The sequence below is a fragment of the Protomyctophum parallelum genome (genome assembly GCF_964188405.1).
Source record: "Protomyctophum parallelum genome assembly, chromosome: 17".
Classification (NCBI taxonomy): Eukaryota; Metazoa; Chordata; class Actinopteri; order Myctophiformes; family Myctophidae; genus Protomyctophum; species Protomyctophum parallelum.
In genome coordinates this window covers 28,249,997-28,271,383 of record NC_139719.1, presented here as the reverse complement: position 1 = coordinate 28,271,383, position 21,387 = coordinate 28,249,997, and the positions used below count along the sequence as shown (strand labels likewise).

Below are 21,387 nucleotides of genomic sequence, written 5' to 3'. Positions count from 1 at the left end.
ACAAGAATTAAGAACCAGAATCACTGAACATAAAAGCAATATCAGGACAAAAGAAGAAAAATCCCCCATAGCTAGACACTTCAACAGCACTGGACATGACATATGTACCCTGAGGTTTCAAGGCATAGAATTGATTAACCCTTTAAAGAGAGGTGGGGACAGAGATCGGTTACTATTATAACGCAAAGCATTTTGGATCCATTTCTTAAACACTGTATTTCCTAAAGGTCTAAATGAAGAATTGGTGTTAAACTGTTTTCTATGAATAACTTTTCTTGTAATGTGGATTCTGAAATAAGACAATGATTTCTTATAATAATATTTATGTTCACTACTATGTATGTCTTTAATAATGTGACACGGCTGTATAGTCCCTTCTAATTAAAAAAAATCTATATATCTATGTCATTTCCGTTGCTACTGCCAATTTTGACACTGACGAAGGCCTGTGCGCCGAAACGCGTTTGTCTGTCTGGTATGACTGCTGCTGCGGAGCACACTCTTTATGAATAAAGACTCTTACTCGACTGGAAGTGCGGATTTAATTCATTTTCTATATGCCATATAATATGGCCAGTACAGAATTAATTCCATATGTTGATCTGACCCCCTCATGCCAAAGCGCCAGCCAAGCAGTCTGCCGTCACCCAGGCGGATGTGTGCATGCACGCTTCTCGCCTTCAGGGTGTCTTACTAGTGTATGCTGCTGGTCTGTGTGTCCAAGGCTGTAAATAAAGTAACCTTGAGAAACAAATCTGATTTGCCTGCAGTATGAACAAAGTCCTAGTGCAGAGGGTCCAGTCAGTGTGATAACTACACCTTCTATGTTCTATGAGGCTCACGCTTGCAGCCTTGGAAGCTCTCCCGAGGAAGTGCAACGGCAGTAAGCTCCCCAGCTCAAAGTTGAGGGACCTCAGCATCACCTTCTCCAATCTCATCTGAGCGGGTGTGAAGGTGTGAAGGACGTGTTGACTGTGATGTTGGCAAAGTCCTGGACCTTCCCCACCTCGTCTCCTCGTACTTTGAGGCTAGCAGCATGGCAACAAACTGGCTGTACCTGTAATACATCACAACACCGTATTAAAAACAAAACAAAACAAAACACAAGAGCAGATCAAATGGCAAAGACATTTATTAATAGTTACCCCCACTTGCAGAGTACGATCGAAGATGGCAACTGTGAGATGCAGCAGCTTGTGTCGGAAACAAATCAGGATCGGCCAGACGATTATGAGAGCTCGCATGCGTGTCGTTATGTCGCAGCCCTTCAAGTAGCCGGGTCGCACAGCCTGCTGCACCTGTACAAACAACATATTACATTACACTACTGCCAAGTGGCAAGATCAATTAGATATGACTCGAGATCCATTTTCAAAATGACCAGCTCAACAAGATCTACCAACCAAAACAAATGCCATTGCTGAAATGTATTTGTTTAGAAATATACCTGAGGGGGCTTTGGAATAGCGGCGCTAGTAAGTATACAGTAGTAAGACACTACTATAGTAAGTAGTAAGACATAAAAGACGAACACACTTGGAATGGGACATGGAGGGAAAAATAGAATTGGTAGGGTTTTTTTGTATAACAATCTTGAAAACAAAGTACTGGTATTGCATTGTGGGTTTGAGCTATTTCAATTAAATATTGTAGTGGCTAATTAACACCATGAACAATAAAAACTTAAAAAGCCACTAAAGGCACCGGGCAGTGAATCTTACGCAGTGGCAGGGAATAAGACCATTGTCAGGCAGCAACATTTGATGGTGTTTTATTGTTTGCTTCTCCAGACAGACATACAGTACAAGATGTCGAAAGTGCTAGGCTCTCCCTAACCTGCTGGTAAAAAACCATGAACCTTCCCGGTGCTTACTGACTACCTGTGTGCTCACTTAATTAAATAGACTCAGCTGTGCCCCCAGAATTGCCCATCACCTTCAAAATAAAAGCATTAGCTGCAACAGAAATAATGGCTGTAAACAAACTAATTAAGCAAAGCAAACTAAATAATACATGCATTGAATTATATAAAAAAAATACTGAATTAGTATATACTTCCAGCTCCCACAAATATATTTTTAGGACCATGCCATGTGATCTACCTGCACAGCCTTTGTGATCTACTTGTAGATCGCGATCTACCTTTTGGGCACCCCTGAGTGTAGAGAGACAGGAAACCGAGGGCAGAGACGGGACAAATGCGAGTCATGACGGAAGTCGCACTCAAACTCACGCCACGTGACACGATAATACTGACCAATCTTGATGACTTTGTCCACGCTGGCGTCGCTGTTGATGTAGACGTGGCAGATCCCCTCGCTGTGGCCGAGGACGGGCACGCCCTTGGCCGCCCGCTGGATGTCTCTCACCAGCTGCGACGAGCCGCGCGGGATGATCAGGTCGATCATCTTGTCCAGACGACACAGGTCCTCCACCTCCTCCCGAGTGCTCACCTACCCACGCACCAAGAACGCACGCGCATCACAGAAAAGACAAGGATGAGGAAATAGCAGAGCAGTATTATGTTGTCGTTGTTGGGCAGAAAATTTGCATCTCCATATTACATTTTTCTACGTTTTTCTATGAATGAATGCCCTATTTTATACTTCATCGTATAAGTGTCATGCAAAATACCTGTTTCACTGCTACTGTATCTAACTCAATTTGCCCTCAGGGATCAGAATTATAAATGTCATTGTTAAGTTACTTCTTCCAAATAGCCTACAAGTTGCAAGCATGTATACCTGCGTTTATTTATTATTATTTATCTTTTACATTTGTTGGCAATGTTATTTGAATTTTTCTCTAAAATCACATGCCAAAGATAGAGACAATGTCAGAATGACAGTCCAGCCTGCTTCCATGTCTCCAGATGAGATGCTTGGGATGGTGGTCTTACCAGCTGTATGGCCTCCCTGACTCCATGCATGGAGAGCGCCTCCTGGGTGAGCTGGTGGAGGATACGGTTGGTGTTTGCAGCTTCCTTGCCTCCCTTCAGCAGCAGAGCGTTACCACTGGCTATGGCCAACGCTGACACCTGGACACCCCACACAGAGAGAACACAACATGTCAAAACCGTCACATACTGACAAGGGTTGGGGAACAACATTGAGGACCCAGAAGCGGTTCCATTACATCTGTAGACTGCTTTGTCTGCCATACAATTACAATACCAGTGATTCTCAAACTTTTTTATTTCATGGAGAACACTGATAAAGAACACTGTCGATATTAAAGTTAAGGCTAAGCGTTGCTTTGTGGTAATAATTAATTTTATGTCAAATATTGCCATACTGTGGTTTTCTGTTTGCTTGAGACCAGGTTGTACTTTGAAGATAGAAAACATTTCATTTAGATATTAATGATCTCTCAGAATGAACGTTTTAGAATCTGCTACCTTTAGAAGTCCAGGCCATCAGGGATAATGCTGAAATGATGTACAATATAGAAATAAATACAGCCTTTATTTAGGCTTATAGCTTCTATACAGCTGCACAATTCTGTGCCAATTTTCAACACTAGTTCCAAGTAAGCAGATGTGATGGTGCCATGTAATGCACCACGAGACGAGCAACTGGTAAAGATGTCAACACTGTTGACTGTTCAAAAAGTTGACTCTAGTCCTTGAATATAGTTTTAGTTTACAGTTTTCTGCACTTTTTTACAGACTGAAATTCTAATGTTTTCATTGTTGTTTCCAGTTTTCCCTGGTTGTCACTGAACCTTTAGCCTAGAGGGCCCTTGAACTGCAAAACTGCACAGTTGTCACGTTAATTAATTCTGCTTCTATGTTTTGCGACATTTTCAACTGTAATGCCACTTGTCCCATTCCTCGTATATCTTTATTCTAGCTGGTACCTGTGGCAGGCAGTCTGGCCCGGCCTCGAAGATGACCAGCAGAACACCGATTGGCAGCGTGATCTGCTCCAGCTCCAGGTTGTGGGCCACCTTGGTTCTGCGCAGCACCCTGCCCACACTGTCCCGGGCCGACACCACTATCTGACGCAGGCCGATGGCCAGGCTGGTGAGTTTGGCCACGGTCAGGCTCAATCGTTTCATCATGGCTGGTGACAGCTGGCCCAAGGGAGAGGGGACAACAGGCTTAATGTGAATGCTATTTCTTTAGATTAATTAGATTTTCTAAATATATTCCCCAGGAATACAGCCACTTCTTGAGAAGACAATCAAAAAGGTTTAAAGTGCACAGCAGAATAGATTTTGTTTTTAAAGAGAGAGAAAAAATTAAGCAGTCAGCAGAGGCATAATCGAAATATAAATTGAAGAACATTTTTATGTAATAGGTGTCATTTAGCTGTGTGACCCCTCACCCCCAATCCCTAGGTTGTCTGGAGTAAAAAACGGTTAGGCACATTTGTATGAACATAATTTGAAATAAACAAAAGCAATAACAGAATATGTCAAGAATATGTCCCAAGGAAAAATTTGAATATATATAAATAAATAGCTCTATATAAGTGTTAAATAGCTCTACATCCCCAAGGAAAATCTGTATCCACATGGTGTCGTGCCGTCCTATCAGAGGCACCAGTCAGTTAGTGGTGTGCACACACACACACACACACACACACACACACACACACACACACACACACACACACACACACACACACACACACACACACACACACACACACACACACACACACAGTACCTGTGCTAACAGCCAGGTCCAGCTTGTTGGCAGCAAGAATCTCCTCCTTCCTCTCGATGAGCAGCTCTGCTAGTTGACAGATGATCTCACTCCTCTGGTAATAATAACACACACAAACACCAAGGCATGCATGAACAAACGCACAGTAATATTACTTGTTAGTCTGCCTGGTAGTTACACAGGTCAACCACCAGGTGTCACCGTTTACACAGGAATCAAACATGGCAGTGATTTGGGATTACTATCTAGTATCCAGTGCTTTTGTTTGTGAGAGAGAAAGGACATCTACAGACAACGCACACTCACAGATATAGTATGTGTCCACACATGTACGTCTTGTTTCGTCGCTGCTGGGTGAAAACTATCTTGTAGGATGAAGTTTTAATTTAATACAAATTAGAAAATTGGACATACAAGGTTTCCGCTCCCAAGCGACGACGTACGAGTTGTATGTTACCTACCTGCTCGGGCTGCAGGGATGCCAGGGTTCTGCCGGAGTGCCGGGCCATGTCTGCCTGCTGCTCTACAGTGGGGCCTGTTGGTGGGGGTCACGGGTGAGGAGATGTGGGGCTCAGATTGAAAGGACACACAGCTATATTGTTGTAATATTGCACTATACTGTATGTACTTTATATACTAGTATATCTCTGCTGTCGGGCAGAAACCAAAATTTATTTTTGTCAGGAAATGAAAAATATTAATGTTTGATGACATATGTAGTTTACAGTGCACAAAAGAGCAAGTGAGTGTGAGTGTGAGTGTGAGTGTGAGTGTGAGTGTGAGTGTGAGTGTGTGTGTGTGTGTGTGTGTGTGTGTGTGTGAGTGAGTGAGTGAGTGAATACGTACTTGTATTAAAGTATTTAGAATTTGAGTAATTGACATTGTGAGGACAATTCTCCTGGTCCTCGCAAGATTTTGTTTTGTTTTATGGTAAACAAAAAATAATAATTATACATTTAGCTTGTAGTTATGGATATGATTAGATGTTAGGTTTAGGGTTTGAGTTATGCCTGATCTATAATTTGTCGTGCATCAAAAATATCAGATCTACAAGTATTACACTCGGATCCATACAGTCTTGCACACGATCGGTGTGTATCAAAAGATTGTTCACGTTTTATTATTTTCACAGCAGGAGAGACATACCGGTACACACATAAACAAAAGATCAGAACGTGGTTCCCTCTCAACTCTCTCTTTCCGGCATGTGTGTGACCCATAGACTGTAAAAGGTGTGACCCCACACAAGGCATTCCACTGTGAACTAACACTGCCACCTATTGGCAGGTGGTGGAAACCATGGATGTAAACACCTATGTGACTTAAACAGGTATGATACACAGGTATAGCCAAGCACAATCCTTGTAGGTACTACATTAGCATTGCCTTCAAAATAGCATGAATAAAATCAGTATCCCAAAATGTTGTTGAAGTGTATGCGTGTGTGTGTGTGTGTGTGTGTGTGTGTGTGTGTGTGTGTGTGTGTGTGTGTGCTTGTGTGTGTGTACTCGACAGTGATGAGCTCACCAGCGGGTTTGACCTCAGAGAAGAAGGTTCCCACCTTCTTGCCCTCCACAATGTCTGTGATGACGTGTCCTGTTTCCTTGGGGTTGGTGCCGTTGGCAATGACCACCGACGTACCACCCTGCAACGCCCAGAGGGCAGACTTTACCTGCACACACACACACACACACACACACACACACACACACACACACACACACACACACACACACACACACACACACACACACACACACACACACACACACACACACACACACACACACACACACACACACACACACACACACACACACTTTGTAGAGGGCTAAAAGATCAAGGAGGCTACTATCCTCACATTAGTATAAGAGGACAGATCTGTTTTAACTACAGCAAAAAAAGATGATCCATTGAATAAAACCAGACAGATAAAAGGTTTGCTAATTGCAATATTGTTTCCAGTTAGAGCAAGTAACTGAAAGTTATACACCAAGTTCAGAACTAGGACTAGGTAATATGGCTGACACCCTAATAATAATAATAATACACTTTATTTGTATAGCACTTTTCATACATAAATGCAGTTCAAAGTGCTTCACAGGGCAGGACATAAAAATAAAATACAATAAAACACAAGTAGTTTAAATGATAGAACAATAGCAGAGAACAAAACCGAATACAAGAACATAAAATAAATAAAAACACATACAAAAATAAAAATAAAAAATAAAACTCAACTAAAAGCAAGGGTGAAGAGGTGAGTCTTGAGTTGAGATTTAAAAATGTCTACAGAGGGTGCGTGTCTGAGCTCGAATGGAAGTTTATTCCAGGCTGTTGGGCCATAGAAGCAAAAGGCTGCCTCACCATACTTTTTTGTGCACATTCTTTTAGGCACTTCAAGTAGGCCAGCATTGGAGGACCTGAGGGGGCGGCTAGGGACATACCTAGGTAGCCAGTCACGGAGGTACGGAGGTGCGAGACCATTGAGGGCTTTATAGACAAGTAACAGAATTTTAAAGTCAATCCTAAAAACAACAGGAAGCCAGTGCAGTGATGCCAAAACTGGAGTAATATGTTCTCTCATCTTAGTTCTAGTTAAGAAGACTCTAGATGCTGCATTTTGGACAAGTTGTAATCTGTCAGTCGTTTTCTTAGGGAGTCCTGAAAAGAGTGCATTGCAGTAGTCAAGCCGAGAAAAAACAAAGGCGTGGATTAGCGTTTTTGCATCGTCCAAGGACAAATAGGCTCTGATTCGTGCAATATTTCTAAGATGAAAAAAGGCAATCTTGGTAACATGATTAATGTGTGAATTCAAATTCAATTCAGAATCAATAATAACCCCCAGGTTCTTTACTGTACTGTTACTTTCTACAGTCAGGTTGCCAAGTCTGCTAATTATTGATTATTTTTGCTCGCTAGAACCGATTATGAGAACTCTAGCATTTGATGCTAGACAGACAGGTCAAAAGCGGGTCTAAAGCACAGGGATCATCTGGGGCCACAGAAAGATATAGTTGGGTATCATCAGCATAGAAATGAAAATTGACTCAGTGATTGGTAATGAGTTCACCCAATGGGAGAATGTACAAGGAGAACAGCAGAGGACCAAGAATCGAGCCTTGTGGGACACCAGAACTGATGTCGTGTTTGTCTGAGTCAAACTCGGCTAGATTGACAAAGTAACTTCTGTTTGAAAGGTAGGAGGAGAACCAGGACAGGGCCGTACCAGACAGGCCTATCCAGTGCTCCAGACGCTGTATTAAAGTTGAATGATCAATCGTGTCAAATGCAGCCGTTAAATCTAGAAGTAAGAGAATGGATACATGTTTCTTGTCAGCAGACACCCTAAGATCATTCATTACTTTTACCAGTGCTGTTTCTGTGCTGTGACTTTTCCTAAAGCCAGATTGGAATTTGTTGTGCACATTATTGTTCTGTAGAAATACATCCAATTGATGAGAGATGCATTTTTCTAAAACCTTGCCCAGAAAGGGTAGATTTGAAATGGGTCGATAGTTACCCAAAACAGAGGGATCCAGGTTGTGTTTTTTGAGTAGGGGCCTAACTACGGCCGTCTTCAGTGAATCTGGGAAGACGCCTGAATGTAGAGAGCTGTTTACAATTTTTAGGATATCTCCAATCACACTGTCTAAGACCTCTTTGAGAAAGGTGGTGGGAATTGTATCCAATGAACAGGAGGAAGATGTCATCTGTGATATGGTTTTGCGGAGTTCGTCTTCATCAAATGCGCAAAACGATAATAGGCTCCCCCTGGAGAGATCTACCCTGGGACCATGAGCTGCTGTTTGAAGGTTTGCGCTAGCAGCAGCACCATTCATAATATCAGCTCTAATGTTAAAGATTTTGTTATCAAAAAAGCATGCAAACTCATTACACTTAGCTTTAGAGGCCGGGAATGACTGCTTGTAGGACTAGGGGGGGTTTAAAAGTCGATCAATGGTAGAGAAAAGGACTCTGGCATTTTTTATGCCGAGTTCTTCCTTCAAACGCCCAGACAAATAATTTGGCAATGATAAAATTGACTTGACAGTGTCATATACAGCTGGATAAACGAGGCCAGTAGTCAGGCGACAGCATTCCAGCAGGCAGCGCTGCATTACTGTTGTGAACTGGACCACGGATGTACCTTGGCCTCCATGCCTCCGATCCCGACCCTGGACTTTGTTCCGTAGGTAATGGACTGCTGGTCTCCCGGGTAGAAGATATCAATAACCTTAGCGTCATCTGTCCCTGGAGGCCGGTTGTACAATCCTACAAGTCACAGACAAATTGTTATTTATAACATGTATAGTAACTGTTCATTTGCAAATTGCGCTGCTGCAGCATACACATGTATGCACTTCTACAGAGCTACTGTGTACAGTATGTGTGCTCGGCTCCTCGCCCTCTCAATCACAGAATGGTATGGCAACACAACCGCCCTTGAGAGGAAACTGTAGGCCTAATATAATTAGCCTGACTTTGGCCATAATGATAACGTGGATTGGCTCTCACTTCCTCCCCGGTAGAGGTTTCCTCTATATATGACACACATGTCAAACGCAAGATGCAGAAGTTAATCGCTGCCTCCTCTCACCCTCTTCAACATCTCTCCCATTCGGAAAAGAGATTCCAGAGTTTTAGGTGACATCTCGCCATCAGGTAGAGCAAGTATCCTGAGGCTGTTCCATACATCAACTCTGATGCGCATTGCGCAAGAACATTTAACAGTACAGCAAGCCTTAGCCAACAAGCACTTTAAAAAGTAGGTAGGTAGCAGCACAAAGCAAGAGATATTTTAAAACCAGTGCATAGTAGCAGCACAAAGCACTTTTAGGGTCATGTTTTGTATGTTTGAATTATAAACATAACTTTTTTGTTGATCAGATTGTATGTTTTATAAGAGCGGTACTAAGGCAAATTCCTAACTGTGTTGCCACACCAATAAAGTATTGAAAGTATGAATACTTTCTATTATTATTAGTCTATTTGAATGTAACAATAAAGCATTGCGTTCAAATACAGATCATTCTGGTGTCAAAAGTCCAGTTCATTTTCTGAACAAAAAGCTCTTGTGCACTTGGACAAATACACATACTCCCACACACCTCTCCAAGTCAACCACATCGGTATATCAAGCCCAGTCAAAATGACAGCAAGTCTCTTGTCTGTTTCTTACAGTATATTATACACCATAAGCCCCCCATATCGCTCCACATGACAGAGTTGTGTACCTTCCACATCAGACAGGGCGATGAGCAGGTCAGCCTGCATCTCCACAGCCAGCCGCGCTGCCAGGCTGTCGTTGTCCTTGATGCTGATCACCTACAGGAATAGTGGCAGAAATGCACGGTCTGATGCTGCTGAGTGAGGTTGGTTACTTGTGAGAATGGCACTGTACCATCTAGTGATCGACCGATATGGTTTTTGGCCGATATATCCGATCACCGATTAGTGGACAATCAAAAAGCCGATAGCCGATATGAGCCGATTAAACATCGTTTCAGTAACACTTCCCCCTCCATCAATTGCAGCTTTTTTTTGCTACAGTGCAAACATGTACTGTAGCAGCATATATATATAATTTTCAATATCTATCTATCTATGAATGCACCAAGTGTGTGTGTGTGTGTGCGTGTGTGTAATTGTCCAGAACCGCGCCAAAAAGGCCTCTGCCTGGGCTCTGGACCGGGCCCATGCCCAGCGTCCATATATGGAGCTGGCCTGTTCTGACCTCACAGCACTCCATATTTGGACCTGACACAAGACAGAACTCCACAAGCTGGCTGCATATACTCCCCATTTGGGCATGCCTTACAAAGAACTCGACATAATATCTGGGTGGGGCATTCATTTACAACATTCATCGTACCAAGTAGGTCAGTGCCCAATGGGCTGTAGAGGCCCTACAGGCACCGTTCTAGTTTATCAAAACCGGATTTTCAATGAAAGTGGTTTTCACCATGTTTGCGCATTTATGAGAAATATAGTAATCGGTCGTTTCTTTCCGATTATTTGTTTTTAGCACCGATACCGATATTAATTAAAATCATGAATATATCGGTCTATCACTAGTACCATCTAGGGGCTTGGAAGCCCACATGTCCTCTGGTCTTGTTTAGTCTTTACTTCAGATTGGCCAGGACGCTGCCAGCAATAAAAGTGAGAATGACATGTAAAACTTTTAAATGTGAGCTTTTGCTTAAATGATGCCCACAATATAGATCCATGCCCCAGGTTACACAAACAATCTAGAGATGAACAGCAGATGAGTGGCAGGAGGTTTGATAGAGATGAGAAGCATTACTGTTATTGTGTACAAACAAGTACACAATATTGTGCACTAACAAACACAAACCTGGGTTTGTGTTTGTTAGTGCCCCAGCATGCACAACTAATGTCCCCCCGAATTCCTGCATGCACATGGCTTAGGGGAGGAGGGCTGACAACGAACGTAACCATGATTTATTTTGTACAACGTGGTCAGTGCCAACTGCTTCTCTTTTTGAAAACTGAGGTGAAAACATCTGTGACATAACGGAGCAAGTGAGCAATGCAATGCCTTGATTCTACAACTTATGGTCGAGAAGCAGCTGATCATGAAGAGTTAAAGAGAGTGAATAGTGAAAATGTTCTTTTAAATAGGTCAAATTAACTCTATATCTGTATCATTGATCAAATGATTGCGATTAGGCGATTATGTAATAATTGTGACAGGCCTTGGACCTAAGAGAAAATACACTTCTGTTGTCAATAGGTGGACTGATTCTCACGGCGAGCCTTAATAGTTTCGCACGTCCGGTGAGTAAGGTTTCCACGCTTAACGGTGGAGAGGATGAAATCACATCGCTCACTTTCCAATTTGACAGTCAGTCAGCAGGAGCACAATCACCAACAAGTTCCTGAGAAAAGTGCATTGCAAATGGGCAAGAGTTGCTGACTTTGAATCTCAGAAATTATTTGAATTTATTATTTCTTGTTATGTATTTGAACAATACATTGGCGATTATCGTTTGACAGACACAATAACCTATGTGCCGCATTTACTGATGTTATGTGGAGCATAGAAAATAAGAACACACTGGGACACATTTATTTCCATAATAGATGTCTGGCCCTTGATTTGATTTCATCTGCATATATTCATTATTTGAGCAGGCTGGAGAAATATATATATAAATAAAACCATACATAATATGGACTCATTAAGTAATTTACAGCCAACTCATCTGTCTTTGTAGAAAATATACTACACTGGACCACACCATATCTTGCTGGTTTTGTCCTGAGTGCAGGGCCTGTCGGACACTCTGCGACAGCAGGATCTCATGTCTCAGTCTCTGCTTGCCGAAGGCAACCGCTCCACTGGTGACAATCATCATCTCCCTGCCCTGGTTCTGCAGCATGGCCACCTGGACAACAACATAAGAAAAGTCAAGAACAGCATAACATCTGGGTCTGGTTGCACCAGCTGCTTACAAGTTCAAACTAATCCTACTGTAGTTATCACAAAAGCTTTCACTAAATCTACATATTAACAGATTTAAAAAGTTTTACACATACGTAAACCAGTTCTTATGCAGGGCTTACTAGTTTGGCTAAATGTCAACTATGAAAAAAAGAAGTGCATGCTGAAAATGTAGAGGATGGGGAAGGAAAATACATATTTGTGGAAATCGAGGTTGGGAAGCTAATGTACCCGATATTTATATGAGTTATTTGACCAGCCAGTATGAGTGCTTACAGTATGTTGGTTTAATTTGGGACTACAGGCTTAGTTCTATTAATTGGCTTCGCAAGGCTGCTCACTTATGGGAGTTGACGCCCCCTGGCGTAAACACAGAAGCACTACAAATAAACTCACAGACTTTAGGCTGGGACTTTAGACGTGATGGCGTTGAAGACCCCGCCCGCCGGGTGCACCTTATAAGCGTGCCTCAGCGTCACGTCTCCATTCGTTTTTCTCTTCTCACGTGTATAACACGGCGCTACGAAGTCTCCCTCACGGATGAGTATCTGATTTATTTCCACAAGGACGAGAAGCCTTCTCGGTACCGCGGAAACTGCTTATCCCAGAGGCTTCAAGAGGAAGAAAGTCGGTGAGTCCACTTTCTTTAACTAAGTTAACATTAACTTGGAGGTAATTCAGTCCGTTAGTGGCTCGCGGCCCTAGCTGGTTTCTTATTACCTGTGTGACGGTCTGTACCGTGGCTAGCAACAGCCAGGTTTCTGCTTCCACACAAACCTTCGCGGACCTAAAGGTCCCGAACGTGTGAAGTGCCAGGAGCGGTACGCAACCCTTCCTTGGCTTCCACACGTGTGGCGGCTTTAGCGGTGACTACTACAGCCCGCTCCAGCCACACACAGCGTCCCGCGGCTCTTCCAAGCCCGCGACGGTGACTTGAGCAGCATAAGTTATTCTGTCTCGAACGTGTGAAGAGCCAGGAGCGGTACGCAACCCTTCCTTGGCTTCCACACGTGTGGCGGCTTTAGCGGTGATTACTAACAGCCCGCTCCAGCCACACACTACGTCTCGCGGCTCTTCCAAGCCCGCGACGGTGATTTGAGCAGCATATTTTATTCTGTTTAAGCTTCCACGCTGTGTGACGGTCTGATAAGCTATCTTAGCTTTCTTTCAGCTTCCACACATACGTCCCGTGGCTTTCATAAGCCCACGACCGCGTGGCCCTCAAACGTGTGTGCGTGTGAAGAGCTAGAAGCGGTGCAACCCTTTGTTAGCCTCCACACGTGCGGCGGCGTTAGCGGCGGCTATTAATAGCACGCCCTTGCCGACACACGTACGTCTCGCGGCTTTTCAAGCCCGCGACGGAGTGGTAACCTAGGCAGGATATAGTAATATTTCTGTTTGGCTACCACTTTGTGTGACGTCTCTGACGTGTGACGTCTCTGATAGAAGCTAGCAATAGCTCTATTCTCAGCTTCCACACGCACGTGGCGTCTTATGCGATGGGTGGCAACACCCACTGCATCACTGTAACGTGACAACCTACCAACTCTGCGCCTACAGGCACGCAGCCTTGTAGGACTGGTTATTAGAATTTGAGGTTACATACGTAACCCAGGTTCTTAAACCAGCGAGCCTTGTTTGTGGCTTGTTTGTCCACTTATTTCTTGGCTTTACAAGAAAAGAGTGACGATCCATTCGCAGCAGCTAGAGATAGCCCTGTCCTAGTTTCCACTTTTACGTGGCTGCCTACTAACCTGAACAGCACTTAGTGATAATACTGTTTGGTTTCCACGCTGTGTGACGTCTCTGGTAGAAGCTAACAATAGCTCTATTCTCAGCTTCCACACGCACGTGGCGTCTTATGCAGTGAGTGGCAACACCCACTGCATCACTGTAACGTGACAACCTACCAACTCGGCGCCTACAGGCACGCAGCCTTAAAGGACTGGTTATTAGAATTGGAGGTTACGTACGTAACCCGGGTTCTTCGACCGGCGAGCCTTGTTTGTAGCTTGTTTTGTTCACGGTTTTCGTGGCTGCCTGCTAAACTCGGCCCCTCTTGCCTTGTTTTTTGCTTCCACGTGCATCTTAGCTTCTAAGATGTCTGAGTCTCCGACCAAGGTTTCTTTATTACCTGTGTGACGGTCTGTAACCTGGCTAGCAACAGCCAGGTTTCTGCTTCCACACAAACCTTCGCGGACCTAAGGGTCTCGAACGTGTGAGGAGCCAGGAGCGGTATGCAACCCTTCCTTGGCTTCCACACGTGTGGCGGCGTTAGCGGTGGCTACTAACAGCCCGCTCCAGCCACACACTACGTCCCGCGGCTCTTCCAAGCCCGCGACGGTGACTCGAGCAGCGGCTGCTAACAGCCCGCTCCAGCCACACACCACGTCCCACGGCTCTTCCGAGCCCGCGACGGTGACTCGAACAGCGGCGCCTGCGGGCACGCAGCCCTGTAGGACTGGTTATCAGAACTGGAGGTTACATACGTAACCCGGGCTCTTGAACCAGCGAGCCTTACTAGTAGCTTGTTTTGTCCACGTATTTCTTGGCTTACAAGAAAAAAGCGACGGTCTATTCGCAGCAGCTAGAGATAGCCCGGTCCTAGCTTCCACTTACGTGGCTGCCTACTAACCTGAACAGCACTTAGTAATAATACTGTTGGTTTCCACACTGTGTGACGGTCTTTGATAACGGCTTGTTATAGCCCTATTCTCAGCTTCCACACGCCAGTGGCGTCTTCTACAGTAGCCGGCGACAGTCCTGTTTTAAGTCCCCACATGCGGTGACGGTTTCACGACAGCCAGCAATGGCTCTGTCCTGGCCCTCACTTGGCATGACTGCCTACCAACTCGACTCCCTACAGGCATGTAGCCTTGTTAAATGGTTATTAGGATGGGAGGTTACGTTGTAACCCGAGTTCTATAACCGGCGAGCCTTGTTGGTGGCTGGTCTGTCCACATGTATCTTGGCAGTACAAGGGAAAGTGACGGTCTGTCGCAGCAGCTAGTAATAGCTCTGTCCTAGCTCCCACTTAAACATGGCCACCTACTAACCCGGCCCCTCTTGCCTTGTTTTACTGTCTCCATGCATCCTAGCGTTGAGATGTCTGAGGCAACCAAGGCCCGTCGTCGACGCCGTCGCGCCTTGAGGACACTGACGGCCAGGGCCTACAGAGGGCCTGCAAGTCGTGTGGGGGCCTGATCGCCCGTTACCGACAAACACGAGGAGTGTATCTACTGCCTGGGCTATGGCCATGCCTTAGAGGCGGTGGAGAAACCAGGGCAGTGCCCACACTGCCTGGCCCTCTCCGGCCTGCTAAGGCGCAGCAGGTTGAAACGCGCCCACAGGGCATATCAGGCCCAGCGGGACTCCCACGCACGGGAGGGGGACGACGAGGCCCTGCGTCAAACGTCTGCTGTACAGAGGGCCTGCAAGGGCCCGCCACAGAAGATCTGCGCCTTGGCGACCTGTGGGAACGTCATGTTCAGACAGGACGAACATAGGGTTTGTCTGTACTGCATGGGGATCTCTCACGCCGAGGATGCCATCACGGGGAGGGGCCCCTCGTGCACTCCGTGCGACAACTTGAAGTTTCCTGGCCTCAAAGAGTTGCGCCTCTGCAAGGTGAGAGCGTACTTCGCCGAGCTTGGAAACCGGCAGCTCGCCGGAACCCCGACACCCACTACGAGGTTCGTCGGAGGACTGCCTCTGGTCACACCAAGAGCTACTGCCGCCCGGGAGCGGCCTGTCCTGGCCCCACGGACTAGGGCCCGAGACACGCAGTCTCTCCCCCCACCGCCCTGGGGCGAGGAGGATAAGAGAGTCTTGCTGTGGCGTGAGTCAGCAGGGCAGACAGGGGTCATCCCCGTCCTCCGACAGGGCAGGCTGAGAGGGGTCCCCACGACCCCCCCCTCAGGCCACGCCGAGAGGGCTGGTGGCCCACCCAGAAAGGTCCACGAGGAGGACGGAGCGGCTCACCCAGCCATGGTGAGACCGACCCAGCAGGGACGTCCCGGGGCCGAGGGCCGCTGCCCCCCCTCACCCTACAGGACCTACGCTCCGAAGGGACGCGGGCGTGGAAAGCGGATGTAAAGGGCCGGGTCGGACTTAGAGGGGGTCAGGACGTACCCCACCTCTTTTTCCCTCCGCTCTATGGTCCCCAGCGTAGAGGGGAGTGGTCCCGGACCTCACCCTCGGAACGCCGACTTGAGACTCAGAGGGGGTCAGGACGTACCCTGCCTCTCTTCCCTCCACTCCAGGGATCTCAGCGTAAGGGGTAGTGGTCTCGGACCTCACCCTCGGACCGCAGACCTCTTTCATCCCTTCGCTCCAGGGTCCCCAGCGGAGAGGGTACTGGTCGCAGACCTCACCCTCGGGCCAGGGACTTAAAGACTCGGAGGGGGGTCAGGACGTCCCCCACCTCCCTTCCCTCCACTTCAGGGGTCTCGGCGCAGAGGGTAGTGGTCTCGGACCCCACCCTCGGACCGCAAACAGGGACGAACGTTGTTGGAAATGTCTATGCCATGTGCCTCTGTACATTTTTCTTCATAATGTTGTACTGTATGGTGTTTCATTCCTGTATGTCTTTTATTATTAATAAAACTAATACATGGAACAAGGACACGGATACGACCTGAAATTACTTGGAGGGCGTAAGCCAATTATGTGGGGTTATGCCCCACATCTGGACAGTTTTTTACTTAAAGAAGCTGTCCCAGGTCACGCACAATTATTTTTTCGTTACTGAAGAAATTGAATGCTTCTGTTACTACAGCAAGCGATGCTTCTACACGCCTATCTCCTTGGGGAGGAGGCCTTACGTAGGGTGTCCGTGGAGCAGAGCGACACGGGGTTCTTACTCCCGCTACTTCTCGTGAAGGAAGGGGGGGGGCATGCGGCCCATTCTAGGCCTACGTGCTATGAACGACTGTTGAAAGCGTTCGCTCCAAATCCTCACGGACAAGGCTCTGCTACGCGTATGCGCCGAGGAGACTGGTTGCAGCTCTCGATCTCAGGGACGCGTATATCCACGTTCCCACCTACCCACCGCACAGGAAATTCCTGCGGTTCGTCTTCAGGGGACAGATATACGGATATCTGGTCCTTCCGATCGGACGGTCACTAAGTCCAAGGACTTCTGTGAGGTGTACAACAGGCAGTCGTCGCCCCGCTGCGTCGGCAGGACGTTCGGGTATATGGATGCAGTCACCAGGTGTGAGACATTCCATGTCCTGGTCAGGACACAACGACGATGTGCCATATCAACAAGCAGGGGACCTAGGGTCCACCAAACTGCATGCGCTTGCACACAGACTGACGTTATGGTGCGACGAGCACCTTCTTTCAGTCAGAGCCTCCCACGTTCCGGGACTCCAGAACACGGGAGCGGATCTGTTGTCCAGGGGCCGATACCTCTATGCGGCTTGGTCACTGCACAAACAGTGGCCAGACAGTTGTGGGAGAGGTTCGGCGAGCCTCGAGTGGATCTGTTTGCGTCGGAAGAGAACAGCAAGTGTCCTCTGTTCTTCTCCATAGCAGGGACGGCTCCGCTAGGTTTGGATGCCTTGGCGCATCGTTGGCCCCAGGGCCTACTTTATGCGTTTCCCCCGTTGTCTCTCACCCTTCCCACGCTGGAGAGGGTGAGGACACAGCGCCTGTCAGTAATCCTGGTGGCCCCAGGATGGGGCTCTTGGAGGTCAGACATAGTCCCTCTCCTGTACGGTCGGCCCTGGCAGCTTCCGTTGCGCAGGGACCTATTGACCCAGGCGGGAGGCGAGATATTCCACCCACGGCCGGAAGATCTAGACCTCTGGGCTTGGCCCGTGAGAGGTTGAATCTTGGCGCGGAGGGTCTTCCCCAGAGCGTCATCGACACTATTCAGTGTGCGAGGGCGCAGTCGACCAGGGATGCTTATGATATGAGGTGGCGGTTGTTTGGAGACTGGTGTTCACTGGCTCAAGTTGTGCCATTTCAAGCACCAGTAAGGGTCGTTCTGTCGTTCCTCCAGAATCTCTTGGACAAAGGCAGGGCCTTTAGTACTGTCAAGGTGTATCTGGCTGCTATCTCAGCCTGCCACATCGGGTTTGAGGACAAGACGGTGGGCCAGCTCCCGCTGGTGCGCCAGTTCATGAAAGGGGCTAGCCACCTTCATCCAGTGACCAAGTCTCTGGTCCCCTCGTGGGACCTTGCTTTGGTTTTGGACTCTCTGTCCCGGCCACCGTTTGAGCCCTTGGAGGATTTGAGTATGAAGCTATTGTCGCTGAAGACAGCGTTGTTATTAGCTTTGGTGACCGCTAAAAGGGTCAGTGATATCCATGCTTTGTCCACAAGTGCGGAATGCATGAGGTTCAATGGGGATGCAAGGGTGGTCATTAAGACCAATCCGGCATTTTTTACCTAAGAACCGCCTAGCTGCCCCGGTTCCGGTGGACCTGGCGGCGTTCTGTCCGCCCCCCTTTGCCTCTGAGGAGGATAGGAGGAGGCATAACCTCTGTCCGATAAGGGCATTGAGGTTGTATTTGGACAGGGCTAAGGTGACGAGGAGGACTACACAACTGTTTGTCTCCTGGGATCCCAAGACTGTGGGACTACCTATCTCAAAGGTTAGGCTTTCCCAGTGGATCGTGGAGGCTATAGAGCGGGCCTACTCTGGTAGGGATATGGTGCCTCCCGTAGGGTTGAGAGCACATTCCACGAGAGGTTTGGCATCATCCTGGGCCCTCTGTAGGGGGGTCTCTGTTCAGGATTTTGTTCCGCCGCAAGTTGGGCGTCGTCTTCCACCTTTGCCACCTTCTATAGACTGGATGTGACAGCAGCGCCAGTGGCGCATGCGGTCCTGGGCGTAGGCCTCCAGTTAGGTGGAGAGACTTAGTCCCCCGCGGGGGACGTTGGTCTTCTCCAGGGCGTTAAGACGGTTGTTCTGTCGGCTCCTTTTAGGCACATTGCAGACTTAGGTCTGATTGGCCTTCCCGTTGGGGTGCAGTAGTCCTTGAGGGACGTACTGTGGTCCTTTGCTCACAGATAAAGGTACGGGCCCTAGGGGTCCAGACTTCGTGATGACAATAAGGGAGTTAATGAAGTCTCCCATAAGTGAGCAGCCTTGCGAAGCCATTTAATAGAACTAGGGGTTACATATGTAACCTAGGTTCTATAATGGCGAGCAAGGCTGCTCACCAAGATTCCCTTCTTGATTGCTTGAGAAGAGATAAATTGTTATCGAATGGAGACGTGACGCTGAGGCACGCTTATAAGGTGCACCCGGCGGGCGGGGTCTTCAACGTCATCACGTCTAAAGTCCCAGCCTAAAGTCTGTGAGTTTATTTGTAGTGCTTCTGTGTTTACGCCAGGGGGCGTCAACTCCCATAAGTGAGCAGCCTTGCTCGCCATTATAGAACCTAGGTTACATACGTAACCCCTAGTTACTGACATGACAGAAACACTGTCTTCCGCTCAAAGCTGAGAAAATATAATCTGCATAGATCACTCCTGTCTGTGATACATGAAAAGCAAACTTTGCACCTTGCAATGAGATTTGATCACTTCAATCTCTTACAGAGGTGACACAGCTTCTTAGGGACCCTTTTTCTGCTGATGTGAATGTGAGCATCCCCTCCAGTTATTGGTGTGTGTGTGTGTGTGTGTGTGTGTGCGTGCGTGCATGCGTGCTTGCGTGCGTGCGTGCAGCCTGCAAAACAGGCTATACAGTTCAAAACATTAATGTCAGTGTTAAGGCCATAGTTTGGGTTTCCCTCCTCACCTGCTCCACAATAGAGGCCAGCCTGCCCAGTGCCAGGCCACACTCATCGCCTCGGGTGACCACAGCACTGCCCAGCTTGACCACAATCCTCTTGGCTTGGCGGAGCTCACCACGGTGGGCAAAAGAGCTGCTGTTAGCCCGGCCAAGCATCACTGTACAAGAGGAGGAGATTGAAAAGTTATGTTTTGTTTAAGAACTATTTTTATGGTATTTTTCAAATTGTGACCCATGCCAACAGCGCCCTTCAATAGTATACAGTTGTCACCTAGTATCAGCTGCTCATGAGGTCAAGGGGATGTGTGTGATCATAGAAAGTTTATATTAATCAGGTCAACTTTTTTTTATTGTCTTGTTGTGTGTGATTTTGACGATTTGTATGGACCCCGCCCCTGTGTGTCTGGAATAAAGATTGAATTGAATTGAATAAACAATGGATTTTGTTTGAGGGAAGGACTTGCATAAACTACTTTCTTATTACCACATAATGACTCAATATACATTTAACAAAAACATTTAACATCTTACAAATATAAGATTCTTATAACTCAATTCATAAAATCAACTGTTATTTTTATGAAATGCTCACTCAGTGACTCAAGTCAAAAATAAATGTAAAGCAACATTTGAAGCTAAGCCAAAGTGACACTATATTTCACTATGCTCAGATTTCTAAGACCTTTCCTATTTTTCCTGAAGGGGTATAAATGTTGTATTGTGTGAATATGGATGGATGTGGTTTATAAATGTTTATTTTTATGTAAATGTGTGCATGGGGAGGTGTTACTGTACTTTAATTGCTCTAACATTGTTGTGTTACTTAAAAAAACTTTTTTTAACTTGATAAGGTTACGCCCCAGAAATACATGCACTGCATTCTCTCTACAGCAGAACTTTAGCAAACTATGGATGCACACACAAGGCATCTCAATTCTCAGTTTGTGCAAACAAAACACGCATGTTTTTCGGACTTTCTGATTCATTGATTACATGATTGGTACAATCAGTGCAGCTGCTCTCCTCTCCATACACCTGTGCGTAACCGGGGAAACAGAAAATCACTTGGTGTAAAGTGCCACATCAGCACAGCCAGCGGCAAAAAGGCACTGCTGACAACACACATCTCTCTGGAGCACTGAAGCGCATGTGAGGCAGTGACAGAGTGTGGTGGTTTCATCTTGCTTTGGCAGTTAGCACTGATAGCATATATAGACTCACAACTGGAGGACGTATTAACTAAACCCTATACTTCATTGACTGGGATCCCCCAGGGGTCTGTACTTGGTCCTCACATTTTTCCCCCTCTACATCAAATCTCTTTGCCAAATATAGCCATTCCACAAGCTCAACATGGCCCATTTTGAGCTTGTAGATCGTCAGAATGTTCTCCTGTCATGAATGCTCAGAATAGGGTTCATGTGGTTAAATGATAAGGACTCAGTCAATGCTAGCATTGTCTGATTACAAGTGCTGGTTATCAGGTGTCGG

The 21,387-nt window shown here is 46.6% G+C and overlaps 1 protein-coding gene across 1 annotated transcript in view; it reads right to left on the bottom strand.

The window, feature by feature from the left end:
- Positions 1-934: 934 nt before the first annotated feature.
- LOC310874683 (delta-1-pyrroline-5-carboxylate synthase-like) overlaps positions 935-21,387 on the bottom strand; it is a gene marked incomplete at both ends in the record, with an annotated part of 43,337 nt that continues 22,884 nt past the window's right edge. Inside the window, 11 exons of the mRNA XM_083787545.1 lie at positions 935-1,057; positions 2,172-2,453; positions 2,900-3,037; positions 3,859-4,074; positions 4,668-4,766; positions 5,134-5,207; positions 6,200-6,344; positions 8,823-8,947; positions 9,910-10,000; positions 11,941-12,087; positions 19,903-20,054. Of these exons, the coding sequence (XP_083643671.1) occupies positions 935-1,057; positions 2,172-2,453; positions 2,900-3,037; positions 3,859-4,074; positions 4,668-4,766; positions 5,134-5,207; positions 6,200-6,344; positions 8,823-8,947; positions 9,910-10,000; positions 11,941-12,087; positions 19,903-20,054 (1,592 nt within the window). The remainder of the gene's footprint in view (positions 1,058-2,171; positions 2,454-2,899; positions 3,038-3,858; positions 4,075-4,667; positions 4,767-5,133; positions 5,208-6,199; positions 6,345-8,822; positions 8,948-9,909; positions 10,001-11,940; positions 12,088-19,902; positions 20,055-21,387) is intronic.